Raw genomic sequence first — 14,330 nt, 5'->3', positions numbered from 1 at the left:
ATACTATGCATACATAAGTTACCCCATTCCCAAATTACAATTGGCCAGGACAAAGGGAAATTCCATGAGAAAAAGTGACAAAAGTTTGGATGCACAGCACAATATGCACCCTCTTCCTATATGAATATGTTTAACACACTGGTAATAACTCCATGTAATAAAAGAAAAACCATGAACTATTTAAACAAAATAGTTCCCCCCCCGAAATAAATCCTCCCCCGAAAATACTTCTTGTCTAGAAAAATCCTTTAATATATTACCTAATACAGTTAAAAGCCTAAAAAATGTGTTAAGATTTAATTTGCATGCAAAATTCACTTCTCTCAATATGTATAAAAACTTTTTTATCAGTTCAATTTAAATGGCAAAATCTCAGAAAAGAAAAATACAGCATCTCTAATAGACATCTAAAGGCAATAAAGTTGTATTTATAGGATGCTATAAACAGTAATTACTAAGAAGCAGAAAGAAACTGCTATCCTTTTTCTCAGCAGTCAGCTATGACCACACAAAATAGGGAGATCCGGAAACCAATGAATGCATTCTAGGTAAAACAAAGCTTCACAGAATAAACAATTCTCATTAAATAGTTTGTTTTTTTCTTTTCACCTGAGAGTCAAGTTATCAATCATTAGATTGTAATAAAAACAAAGCCAGGAACTCTAAATCCTCAATCATATCAAGATCAAAATTATATAGACATTTCTGTTTAGAAAAGCTAAAATATACAAAAAAGGAAATGTAAATAGCAAGACGGGGTGCATAATAGTAGGACCATGGCAGAAATGTACGGTATTTGGTAAAATACATGTTGACATTTGGGAGAAAGTTTATTGCTCTGATGGACTACAGCACCACTTTCAAGAAGGAAAGACAATTAGGGTTAACCACCTTTCTATCAGCAAGATGCATTTATAGGAAAATTCTTAAAAGAAGTAGGGATGAAGAAACTTTTGTATTACATATTTTAAAAATGTTACCCATTTTTCTTCATCCAATAGACAATGAGTAATCTATTTTAGTAAAGTATTATCAGATTTGTTACTATCTGACCATCAAGTTAACAATATAAAATTAAATAATGGACAGAAACATTACTCAAACTTATAAGACAAGATAGAGTATTATGAAGTAAGCAATTTTTATGCCAAAATATTTCTGATAACTACTACTTAAATATACAGTGATTACACTTATAAATTTTTCCAAATCGTGACTAAGAAAATTTCTTCGGAATGCTAACATTTATCCTAAGGAAAAGAGCAGTGTCTAAGGGATGTGAGACGTAACCTAACCACTGTGGAATAGAGCCCAACTGCCACATACCTGCCCCTAGCAATTTTAGAAATCTAATGTCACTGTGGTGATTGGGGAATTAGAAACAAGCAAACATGACAACGTGCATGCCATATGAAGTCGGCCAAAGGATTTCTTTCTGACAATCTGCAGCTAGCACTTTGCTCAGTTTCTAGAACAGCGGTTCTCAACCTGTGGGTCGCGACCCCCTTTGGGGGTCGAACGACCCTTTCACAGGGGTTGCCTAAGACCATCGGAAAACATATATATAATTACATATTGTTTTTGTGATTAATCACTATGCTTTAATTATGTTCAATTTGTAACAATGAAAATACATCCTGCATATCAGATATTTACATTACGATTCATAACAGTAGCAAAATTACAGTTATGAAGTAGCAACGAAAATAATTTTATGGTTGGGGGTCACCACAACATGAGGAACTGTATTAAAGGGTCGCAGCATTAGGAAGGTTGAGAACCACTGCTCTAGAAGGTAGGATTCTTAAGTAAACATTGTTCTGAAAGAAATGGTCTGAATGGGTAAGTTGCTATACAGAACACAAAGTTTTTTTAATGCAATCTTCTATAAGAAGTAATTAAAATTTAAAAGCCAAACAGTCTAACAAAGAACGTGATTTCTTTTGAGATAAACTTCATCTATCAGTTTCTTTCTCTGTTTTATCAATCATCTCAAACATCAGAATCACTACACTGGTAATCTTTATGGTAACATGTGATACTATCTTTTGAAACTAGCCTGACTTTTTATAACAACTATTTTAGGAGTGGCATTTCTAAAATAAATTTTATCCAATGTACGCTTCGGTCATATTTGAGGACAGACACAAGAATTCTAATAAAATTGGTAACATTTTAGAGCACTACACAGGTATTAAAACATGATCTGTATCCATAGGGGGCAAAACAGAAAAATCAAACTTCTATAAATGAATGAGATTTTGGATACTTATAGTTGGCATAAAAAAGAAAACCAAATTTTACACTTTCTTCAGACATTTTTAAAAAGAAAATGTCTCAATTATCATGTCTTCAAAGTCATTATTCTCATACATATATACTTAAATTAACTGAAGTGATGCAGAAAGCCACAAATGAGAAAAGGACACTAAGGTTTTAATAAGGGGAACAAAAGTTATTTTCACCAGTATAGATTCACATTACAGTACACCAATATTGACAGCATTCTCTTGTCTATTTTTGGTACAGAAGATGGTCTCTCTCTACATAACCTTGTAAGGCTTCGGTAACTAAAACATAAAATAAAACAAACAAAACTCCCCCCGCCGCCCCCGCCGCCAAAAAAAACCCAACAAAACAAAACAAAACAAAAAAACAGCCTATTAGTTTACAGTTTATTTTAAAAATTCTGAAAGACACTCCAAGTTCTAAACTTTTAGTAGTGCTACCCATACACAACCATGTGGTCAAGAACCCAGTAAAAGAGCCAGCCCCCTTCCTTCAAGGAAGCGTTGCAACAGTAGAATTGTGCAATATGGATGTTTCTTACTACAAGGAAAAAATTATACATGGCACATTCTCATTCATATTTTGTAATGTAAAAAGTTACAAACATACCTAATCAAATAAATAATAAAAAAATTTGAATGTATTTAAGTATACTAAAACAACTACATAGAATAATGGCAACTTTCACTCACAGATTATTTACATGGTAATACCCAGTGTGGGTACACTGCTACAAAACTCAAAACAGAAGAAGTAAACTTGAAATGTTTTCCATAGTAAAGATCTAGCAGCATGACTATCTAATGCTGTTTTATCCCAAATGCTTCTGAAATGTTCCTTTTTAGTCTGTGTCTTCATCCAGTTCATAATAGTCTTTATCATAAATATCTTTTACTAAAAGAACCCGTACAAGCATATTTTCCAAGGTGTTTCGGTCCAGTGAAGTCGATGTATACCAGACAGGGCTATCTGTAGAACTAGAGCATTCTGGTTGCAGATAAAAAACATCCATTCTCTGATTAAGATTCTGTGGACTTTGGGAGAAAGGAGAAAGTCAATTTTACAGTATATGTACAAAATTCCCCACAACTTTCTGTTCTTCTTTAAGGAATATTTCCATGACCACTAACCACATTATGTCGTCAGAACATATGCTCCTCATTACCTACGTTAAATACTCTATCCTTCAGACATTTTGAAAGTTAATTTCGGTGATAAAAGATTATTTTTCATCATAATTTAAATCATGTTCTTCACTGAATCCAAGATACCATTACTTGAAATATTATTTTAATTATTTTAAATAATTAAACAAGTAAAACACTGCCAATTATCATTTTTAAATGCATCAATTGTAACATGCAGCCCAGTTTCAGAGATGGTAAAATGTGAAAAATGTTTCTTAGAATTGATGAAATATGGTAGCACATAAAATAAAAATACCAGCATTATACAATAAAGCTTAATTTTTAAAATAACAAGATAACACTCAGATAGGAATTTCTGATTAACAAATAGTTACTACCACGGGAAGATCCTGATTCTGTTGCAGCCAAATAGAGCCACCCCCAAACCATCATCAGAAATATTACCAACATGCTATAGGTGACATTACTATTTTTATGGGTTCTTGAGAGCTAACTTGGGGACCCAACAAGAATTTATAAAATTGATTATATAAGAATCAGAAAATACATTGATGCTAACCTTTTGAAAATTAGAGTGCATATTTAATGGACAAGAATAAAGTAATTTATGGTCTCTAAACATATCATTGGTTTAAAATATTTTTAAATGTCTGTTGGTATCAGATTAGGGAGGAAATAGTGGTATAGCTGAAAAGCATAGTGCTTTCAGAACACTTTTATCTTTCAGACCTTCTTAAGGGGCAATTTTCTCTTAAATGTATGTATGTCATTTTCCTCTCCCCCTATCTAGCCTACCTTTGAACTTACCTTTTGTCCATAGCATGGTAAACTATAGCTCATCACTTGTTTGTGTAAAGTTTTATTGTAACACACTCATGACTGTTACTTATATACTAGAGGCCTGGTGCACAGATTCGTGCACTGGTGGGATCCCTCGGGCTGGCCTGTGGGGATCGGGCCAAAACCGGCTCTCCAACATCCCCCCCGGGGTCCCAGATTGCAAGAGGGCGGTTCTGGGGTGACACACCCTGGAATTGGGCTCTCTCCTCTCTGGTTCCAGGTATGTTACCTGAGAACTGCAGCTGCCAAATCACCACAGCTTGCCAGCTCCTGCATTGAGCATCTGTCCCCTGATGGCCAGTGCATGTCATACCTACTGGTCGGATGGTTGCTTAGGCTTTTATGTAAGTACTAGAGGCCCAGTGCACAAAAATTTGTGCGGGGGGGGGGGAGGGGGGGTCCCTCAGCCCAGCCGGTGCCCTCTTGCAGTCTGGGACCCCTCGGGAGATAATGACCTGCTGGCTTAGGCCTGCTCCCGGGTGGCAAAGGGCAGGCCCAATCCCTAGGTGCAGCCCCTGGTCAGGCTCAAAGCAGGGCTGATTGGGGAGTTGGGGCGCCACCCCCTGTCATGCACAGAGCAGGGCAGATCGGGAGGTTGCGATGCCACCCCTAGTCAAGCTCAGGGTAGGGCCAATTAGGGGGTTGGGGCACCGCCCTCTGTCACACTCAAGGCAGGGTCGATAGGGAGGTTGCGGAGCCACCCCCTGTCACGCACAGAGCAGGGCCGATCAGGGAGGTTGTGGAGCCACCCCGTCACGCACAGAGCAGGGCCGATCAGGGGGTTGGGGCGCTGCCCTGTCATGCACAGAGCAGGGCTGATCAGGGGGTTGAGGAGCTCCCCCCTGTCACTCACAGAGTAGGGCCGATAGGGGAGTTGGGGCACCGCCCTCTATCACCCACAGAGCAGGGCCGATCAGGGGGTTGGGGCGCCGCCACTGTCACACTCAGGCAGGGCCGATGGGGAGGTTATGGCTCTACCCCGTCACACACAGAGCAGGGCCTGTGGGGGTGGAGGGGGGGGGGGGGGTTGGGGCGCCGCACCCTGTCACACACAGAGCTGCAGGGCGATCAGGGGATTGGGGAGCTCCCCCGTATCAGGCACATAGCAGGGCTGATCAGGGGGTTGGGGCACCTTCCCCTGTCATGAACAGAGCAGGGCGGATAGGGAGGTTGTGGCCCCGCCCCCTGTCACACACAGAGCCGCAGGGCAATCAGGGGGTTTTGTCACTGCCCCCTGTCACGCTGTTCCCGGTGCCGGGAGGCCTCACGGCTCCACTGATCCCGGTGCTGGGAGGCATTATTACCCTTTTACTATATAGGATAGAGGCCTGGTGCATGGGTGGGGGCCAGCTGGTTTGCCCTGAAGGGTGTCCTGGATCAGGGTGGGGGTCCCCACTGGGGTGCCTGGCCAGCCTGGATGAGTGCGTGACTGAAGCTCCCAACCTGTCCTTTTTTTCTTTTTATTCTGGGCCAGCTTTAGCTCTGAGGCTGGCTCCAGCTCTGAGGCCTCGGCTGCCGAAAGCAGGTTTCTGGCCTTTGTTTACCTTCTGTATTTGAAACAATGTTGCAGTTCTGCTGGCTGAAGCCCGGCTGACTAAAGCAGGTTTCTGGGGTTTTGTTTAGCTTCTATACTTGTTGCAATGTTTCTTAGAGAGCAGCTGAGAGGCCGGCAAGGCAGGCGGGGAACCTGGCTTCCTCCGTCACTGAAGCAAGCAAGCCTCCCTGTTCGAGTCAGCTGCCTGGCTGCCGGCCGCCATCTTGGCTGGCAGTTAATTTGCATATCTCCCTGATTAGCCAATGGGAAGGGTAGCGGAGGTACGGCTAATTACCATGTTTCTCTTTTATTAGATAGGATATAGATGGTATATGGCTGCTTTCTAGCTATAAAAGCAGAATTGACAAGCCTAAAATATTTACCTGACCCTTTGCAAAAAAGATTTGTGCCCCTACCTTACAGTCATTAGAAGTGCTATAATTTAAAAGATTACAGGATTATGAAAAGACAGTAAGTAGTAATTTCATTAGTAGAGAGCAATTTTTTAACATATGCTTGAATCCTAAAGTATAAAATATAAATCCTAAAGTATAAAATATCATATATTTTATAATATTGGGACTAAAAATGTTACGATTAAATGGACATAGATATAAGTGAGAAATCTAAAGAAGGATCAGTGGGAAATGTCACTTCTTGTTAATGTTAAATTCAAGGCAACTAACATGATTTTAAAATTAAGTATCATTAACACTTACCTTTTAGACAAGTAGCATTCAAACATTTTCACAGGACATCTAGAAGGATTGGCTGTATTTTCAATTTGTTCAAATACTGGCTCATCATCTTCATGTTTTCTTTTTCCAGTAGTAATTTTATCTTAAAAAATAAAAATCGTGTGAATTTCCTAAGCCCAATCTTGAAGAAAGATAGTAATGCCCACTCTATTCAGTTTTAGTATCTGTTTTACCAAAGAATGGGACTAGGTATCCTGCAGAGACCTAAGTGTGGCTTCTGGTAATTAATAATTTTTCAAACAAAATGAACTGAGATATTTTAAGGAGACATAGTCTGTCTTATTTTTATGAAAATGACAGTCCTAGGGTTCTTAACAAGTGGCCTAGGTAATCTTTAGTAAGGCAAAGTTTGGCTATCTCTATCACAGACAATCCCAAATAAAAATCTGTTATATACCTTCATTATCTGTTCCACATAAGGAAGACACTTGGTATCGAAGACATGCTTTGTTTTCCATTGTTAAAGGATTTTTTTTCCAATGCCTAAACACAGTGCCAAAGGACAGTCTTAAGTGTTGTTCCACTGTTTTCAAGCCAAAATACTTAGTGTTAAAGTAGAACAGGGTATTCAGAAGAGCTATTGGAGAATGTGAGCCTAGTTGTTTTATCCTCCAGAGATAATCTTCTTCAACTCGAGAAAATATTGACCCTTAAATAGAGAGAAATATTTTTTAAAATTATAATAAAGGAAATAGTTTTCATTTACCATCTAGATAGAGTTAATTTAAGAACAAACCTACTGCCATCTTCCATTCACACCAGGTCAACTGGAATGAATTTCAGGATTTTCTATGCAGCAGACTAGCAATACGGAGACTAGGGAACACAAGAGACTGGAACTAGTACCTCTGTTGTAAGGGACTGGATGTTTGCTTCTATTCCAAAGGGTAAGTAGACAATGGTCAGAAAGAAATTTAAATCTGTAGAATTCCTGAGAAAAATAGGTGATTCCATTCATAAACATTTTTACTTCACACATCTAAAACAGAGGTTTAATCTTAGATAAATTTACATCATACTCTCTACAAGAGGCTTAAGAAGTAAATATCCAGTTTCTTACTCCAGAGAAAGAAGGCCACATTTATTACAAAGCTCTTCATAAACACTAGTTATCAACTATACTCATTTCTAATTCCTCAAAAGATGAACCATTGAGTTCACAAATAAGTACTCTGAAAAATATACTAATTTAAATTATTTCCTTATTTAATGTACATTCTGTAAAATTAAAAATCCCAGTAGCAAATGCTTTATTTCAAAAGAGCATTACCATCTGGAAGTATGCTTGGTTGCCAACTTCGGAGGATTTTATTCAATTCTTGCTCAAATGTCTGGTATCCTGGATCGATAAATATGTTGTCTTTTCGATTACTACCACACAAATACTAAAAAAAAATAATAATAATAATAATTCTTGAAGGAAAACCAGCTAATTATAAATAGTGAGTATATTATTTGTATTCTATATTATTTAAGAATAAAATAAAGATTATGTCTAAGAGAAACAAGCACACTAATAAAACCTGAGAGATTACTGGCTTTCTCTACATATCTAGAAATCGTAAAGAATCATAAGTTACCAATTACTCTGTTGCTTGGATGAGAATCTATGGTCTGTCAGATAAAATACAGAATTTCTGACTCCAGTATTCATTACATAGCACATAGAGAAAACAAAATTACATTTGAAAGTAAGAGTAATTAAATTATCAATGATTAAAGAAAAATTCTGAATGGTGAGGTCGGGATGAAAGGTTACTAAATGAGGCATGCGGCCTACCGGCCGAGAGTTTGACATGCTTGCTGTGCATTAAATGTAAAAGGTCTAAGCTAGAGTTCTAAGCTGGGTCAGTGAACTAGAGTTCTTGGGCCAAATCTGGCCCACTATCTATTTTTGTAAATCAAGTTTCCTTGAAACACAGAAACACATATCATTTGCATATTGTCCAAGGATGCTTTCATACTTCAATGACAGAGCTGAATAGTTGCATAACAGACTATGGCCTGAAAAGCCTAAAACATTTACTATCTGGTCCTTTCCTTTAAATTCTTTAAGGGTGTTTTATTTTCTTTCTTTTTTTATATATGTTTTTATTGATTTCAGAGAGAAATAGAAACATCAATGATGAGAGAGAATCATTGATTGGCTGCCTCCTACAGGACCCCTACTGGAGATTGAGCCCAAAACCGGGGAAACTGAACCACACAGGCCAGGCCTCTGGTCCTTTATTTTTAAAGTTTGTTGGTCTAAAAATACCAAAACAAATACTGTCAGATTTGATTAAAGAAAAAAAAGTAAGGCCCAACATTATGCTGTCTACAAGACATCTACTTTAAATATGGAGATACAGATAAGTGAAAAGTAAGTGGAAGAAAAAATATATGCCATGTATATATAGTAAACAAAAATAAGACTAGTCCCAGCTGTGACTCAGTTGGTTGGGGCATTGTCCCATACACCAAAAAAGGTTGTGGGCTCGATTCCTAGTCGGGGCATGTACAGGAGGCAACTAATCGATGTTTCTCTATCTCCCCCTTCTTCTCTTTCTCAAATCAATAAATATATCCTCAGGTGAGGATTAAAAATAATAAGACTAAAGTACTATCATCTGAGTTGACCAGTTGTTACTCCTACCTGTCAGAAGTTAGCCAGCATAATTTCAAAATGGTACTAAAAATTCCTAACTATCGGAGGAGAAACCAAGATGGCAGATAGGTAAACACTGGAAATTGCTGCCTCGCACAACCACTTCAAAAATACAACTAAAACACAAAACGGACATCATCCAGAACCACAGGAAGGCTGGCTGAGTGGAAATTCTACAACTAGAAGGAAAGAGAAAAGCACACTGAGACTCAGAGGAGGTGCGGTGTGGAAGTAAAGTGCATAGGTATGGAGGCGCACGTGGAAAGGCCTGGCAACTGAGGACGCAGTTGTCTTTTTCAGTCGGGAGGGAGTCTCAAGCTCCCGACTGCTCAGAACTCCAGTTCTGGGCGAGTCTCTGGGGACCCAGATTCATATGGGGAGAAACTGGACTGTCTGGCATCGGTCGGAACTCGAGGGCAGCTTTCTCTCAGAGGTGCTTGCAGCGATTACCGGGACACTGAGACGCGGGGGCCTCTTAGGGTAGAACTGAGAAGCAGCCATAGCTGTTTGGTCCGCCCTGTTGATTCCCTGAGACCCCGCCCCACCCAAGCTGCAGCAGAGGATTTTGCATATGAAAGGCCTGGCCCTTTGCAATCTGAAAATTACCTAACAAATTGCAGCTGGGTCAGAGACCCAGAACTTCCAAAAAAAAGGCCCAAGGCCCCATAGCAGCTTGCACTGACTGCTTCACAGCTGGGCCTCATCTAGGCACCTCCAAACTCCAAACAAAGAAGAGGAATCTGCAGATCTCTCTATAGCTCCTGCTGGGTAGCCTCAGGCAGAGGCTAAATTAGCACCTCCTTAGAGATCCAAGAGCCAGTGTACCCAGTGGTCAGAGTGGGACCATCCAGATTACAACTCCCCAGATCCATAAGGGACACATTCAGGAGGCAGACTCAGTGAGCACCAAAGCCCCACTAGAAGCAAATCTTGCCACAGAAGGGTGTCTCAAGCACAGAATTCTCCCACTGTAGACACAACTGATTCTCACAGCCAACTGGCCTGGAGGTCAATTCCTCCCACTGATACCTACAACAATCAAGGCTTAACTACAACAAGACTGTGCACAAAGCCCACAAAGGGGTGCACCAAGAGTGTCCACCTCAGGTAATTGGGGAGGCCAAGCCACTGGGCCCTATAGGACACCTAGCGCACAAAGCCACTCTATCAACACAGGAAAGCAGCAAAATGAGGAGACAAAGAAACAGGTCACAAATGACACAAATGGAGGAACACAAACTACTGGATATAGAGTTCAAAACCACACTTATAAGGTTTTTCAAGAATTTTCTAGAAACCGCCGATAAATTTAGTGAGACCCTCCATAAATCTAGTGAGACACTCGAGGATATGAAAAAGGACCAACTAGAAATTAAGCATACACTGACTGAAATAAAGAATATTATACAGAGTTCCAACAGCAGACTAGAAAATCACAAGAATCAAGTCAAAGATTTGAAATACGAAGAAGCAAAAAACACCCAACCGGAAAAACAAAAAGAAAAAAGAATCCAAAAATATGAAGATAGTGTAAGGAGCCTCTGGGACAATTTCAAGCGTACCAACATCCATATTATGGGGGTGCCAGAAGAAGAGAGAGAGCACGATATTGAAAACCTATTTGAAGAAATAATGACAGCGAACTTCCCCCACCTGGTAAAAGAAATAGACTGACAAGTCCAGGAAGCACAGAGAACCCCAAACAAAAGGAATCCAAAGAGGACCACACCAAGACACATCATAATTAAAATGCCAAGAGCAAAAGACAAAGGGAGAATCTTAAAAGCAGCAAGAGAAAAAAGTCAGTCACCTACAAGGGAGTACCCATATGACTGTCAGCTGATTTCTCAACAGAAACTATGCAGGCCAGAAGGGAGTGGCAAGAAATATTCAAAGTGATGAATAGCAAGAACCTACAACCAAGATTAGTTTATCCAGCAAAGCTATCATTCAGAATTGAAGGTCAGATAAAGAGCTTCACAGATAAGAAAAAGCTAAAGGAGTTCATCACCACCAAACCAGTATTATATGAAATGCTGAAAGGTATCCTTTAAGAAGAGGAAGAAGAAGAAAAAGGTAAAGATACAAATTATGAACAACAAATACACATCTATCAACAAGAGAAACTAAAAATCAGGTGAATAAATAATCTGATGAACAGAATAAACTGGTGAAGATAATAGAATCAGGGGCATAGAAAGGGAGTGGACTGACTATTCTCAGGGGGGAAACGGGTGTGAGGGGTGCGAGAAGAGACTGGAAAAAAATTTTACACCTATGGATAAGGACAGTGCGGGGGGCGGGGGGAGAAGGGCAGAGGTGGGGTGGGAAACGGGTGGAGGGGAGCTATGGGGGGAAAAAAGAGGAACAACTGTAATAATCTGAACAATAAAGATTTAATTTAAAAAAAAAACAAAAGAGAAAACAACAACAAAAAAAACAGTGTGTAATATGGTTCCCCATTCTTAGTTGATTATAACTTCTATATATTTTCTTCCATGTTCATAAAAAGCAAAGCTGTATACACACCTAGCCAACCATATGGGGTGGAGACAATTAGCAAAAAAGGGCATCCACAATTCCACTTACAATGAATTTGGTGAGAGGCATTTGTTCACATATAAGAAAGTATATGAAAGAATGATCATGATGACTACAGTATTTCATACAATTTTGCTTGCTTCCTCAAACATTTCCATATGACAATGCTGAGTGTAGACAAGTGTGCAGAGCAGCAGAATCCACATACACTGCTCATGTAAGTGTAAAACAGGAAACAATTTATAAGAAACATATATATACCCTATACTCAATAATTCCACTCCTAGACTTTTATTCCGAAGAAAAATGAAATGTGTAAATGACTTGTACAGTAATGTTCATAGCAGCTCTATTCACAACTAGAGGCCGGTACACCAATTTGTGCACCAGTGGGGTCCCTCGGCCTCGCCTGGGGGATTGGGCTAAAACTGGCTCTCCGACATGCCCCAAGTGGTCCCGGATTGCAAGAGGGTGCAGGCCAGGCCGAGGGACCCCACCGGTGCACTATCGGGCCCGGGGAGAGATGTGGGAGGTTGGCCAGCCGGGGAGGGGCCATGGGAGGGCTCCAGGGTGTGTCTGGCCCCTCTCGCTCAGTCCCGATAGGCCGGACCCCAGCAGCAAGCTAACCTACCGGTCAGAGCATCTGCCCCCTGGTGGTCAGTGCATGTCATAGCAAGCGGTTGAGCGGCCTTAGCATACCATTAGCTTTGGTTGGTTGAACAGATAACTGGACAACTGGACACTTAGCATATTAGGCTTTTATTAACTAGGATTATATAAACTTTTAACAACAACCATCATTCCTTATACAATCAGGAGAAAAATCAGCTATTTGTTTATGAAGGAGAAAAAATTGTACATACTTCCCCTTTCACAAATATCAGTTCAATATCTATAATTATATTTAATTTGTCATTATATAATACAGAAATGGCCACGTACTTCTGGAACAAAACTTAGTCCTTACAACTAAAAATGTTATTCTTTCTACAGACCTATTCAGAGAAAGTATACTTCTTCAACATTAACTTATTTTTATTGTCACATGTGAACAAAACCAATAAATACAACAAACAAAAATATGCACTCTACCAAAAATAGCTTATATTTCTGAACACATTCTTGAAGGAACATTAAACAGCAATGGTTTCTGGAAAGTATATTTTAGATAGCTTATCTTTGCACTGAATTTTCAGATTATTTTCAAAACTTACACATACCATATAGTCCTTTCTCCAAAGGTGTGAAAATATGTCCAATGATGAGAACAAATTATAAAACTTTTTAAAATTGTGGTAAAAATACACAAAACATAAAATTTAGCAACTTAATCATTTTTCAATATACATTTCAGTAGTAAAACTTTTTTTCGCCCAGCCAGCATGGCTCAGTGGTTGAGTGTCAACCTAAGAACCAGGAAGTCATGGTTCAATTCCTGTGCCCAGGTTGTGGGCTCAATCCCCAGTGTGGGGCATGCAGGAGACAGTCAATCAATGCTTCTCTCTCATCACTAATGTTTCTATCTCTCCCTCTCTGTTCCTCTCTGAAATCAATAAAAATATATTTAAAAAAATTTTTTTTGAGGAAACCAATTTTAGTAATAAAGAACCAATTTTATTTTTTTTACTTTTGTAAAAAATGTTTTGATTGAGAGGAAGGGAGAAAGAGAAAAAGATAGAAACATCGAGAAACATTAATCAGCTCTCTCCTGCAACTCAGGCATGTGGTCTGACCAGGAATTGAACCTCCTGGTGCATGGGACAATGCTCAACTAACTAAACAACACCAGCCAGACCATAAAGAACCAACTTTAAAAAGGAAGAAAATTCTGACATAAGTTACAACACTGATGACCTCTGAGGACACTCACTATACTGAGTGCAACAGGCCAGTCACAGAGAGAAATATATTGTACAATTCCACTTAATTGAGGTTCCTAGGTAGTAAACTTACTGAGACAGAAATTAAAATGGTGGTTGCCAGGTGACAATGGGGAGTTATTGTCTAATGGATATAGTTTCAGTTTTATAAGATAAAAACAGTTACGGGGATGGATGGTGTTGGTGTTTGCACAAGATTATGTATGTACTTAATACCACTGAACTGTGGTATTAAAAATAGTGAAGCCGTAGCCGGTTTGGCTCAGTGGATGGAGCGTCGGCCTGCGGACTGAAGGGTTCCAGGTTTGATTCCGGTCAAGGGCATGTACCTTGGTTGTGGGCACATCCCCAGTGGGAGGTGTGCATGAGGCAGCTGATCGATGTTTCTCTCTCATTGATGTTTCTAACTCTCTATCTCTCTCCCCTCCTCTCTGTAAAAAAAAAATCAATAAAATATATATATTTTTAAAAATAGTGAAGATTGTAAATTTTATGTTACCTGTGTTTTACATTTAAAAAATATATTTTTTAAGTTTACTTAAAGACATAATTTATTATCATTCTTTATGTAATAATCCATTTAGCTCAACTCTCTATTAATATTTGGAGAGCTAATATTTAAATAACCCACCAAATAAAAAACAATCCAGAGAGAGTTCAACTTCCTATAAAGGATTATGAGGTCAACCAATT

General features: G+C 39.2%; 1 protein-coding gene across 10 annotated transcripts in view; it reads right to left on the bottom strand.

Moving 5' to 3' along the window:
• Positions 1–2,415: 2,415 nt before the first annotated feature.
• ZMYM2 (zinc finger MYM-type containing 2) overlaps positions 2,416–14,330 on the bottom strand; it is a 164,164-nt gene continuing 152,249 nt past the window's right edge. For 9 of the 10 annotated variants that reach the window (XM_070409361.1, XM_070409363.1, XM_070409367.1 and 6 more), the window contains 4 exons: positions 7,840–7,954; positions 6,967–7,218; positions 6,531–6,651; positions 2,416–3,323 (listed from right to left, as the gene is read on the bottom strand). In XM_070409361.1, coding sequence (XP_070265462.1) covers positions 3,131–3,323; positions 6,531–6,651; positions 6,967–7,218; positions 7,840–7,954 — 681 coding nt within the window. In that variant the 3' untranslated portion in view covers positions 2,416–3,130. Of the gene's footprint in view, positions 3,324–6,530; positions 6,652–6,966; positions 7,219–7,310; positions 7,501–7,839; positions 7,955–14,330 lie in introns of those variants that run through there. The other variant, XM_070409370.1, reaches the window with a different exon arrangement.

The sequence above is a fragment of the Myotis yumanensis genome, unplaced genomic scaffold (genome assembly GCF_028538775.1).
Source record: "Myotis yumanensis isolate MYYU_CA2020_CCGP unplaced genomic scaffold, mMyoYum1.0.hap1 SCAF_3, whole genome shotgun sequence".
Lineage (NCBI taxonomy): Eukaryota > Metazoa > Chordata > Mammalia > Chiroptera > Vespertilionidae > Myotis > Myotis yumanensis.
Note: the sequence above shows the minus strand (reverse complement) of the source record. Positions and strands in the feature narration are given on the sequence as shown.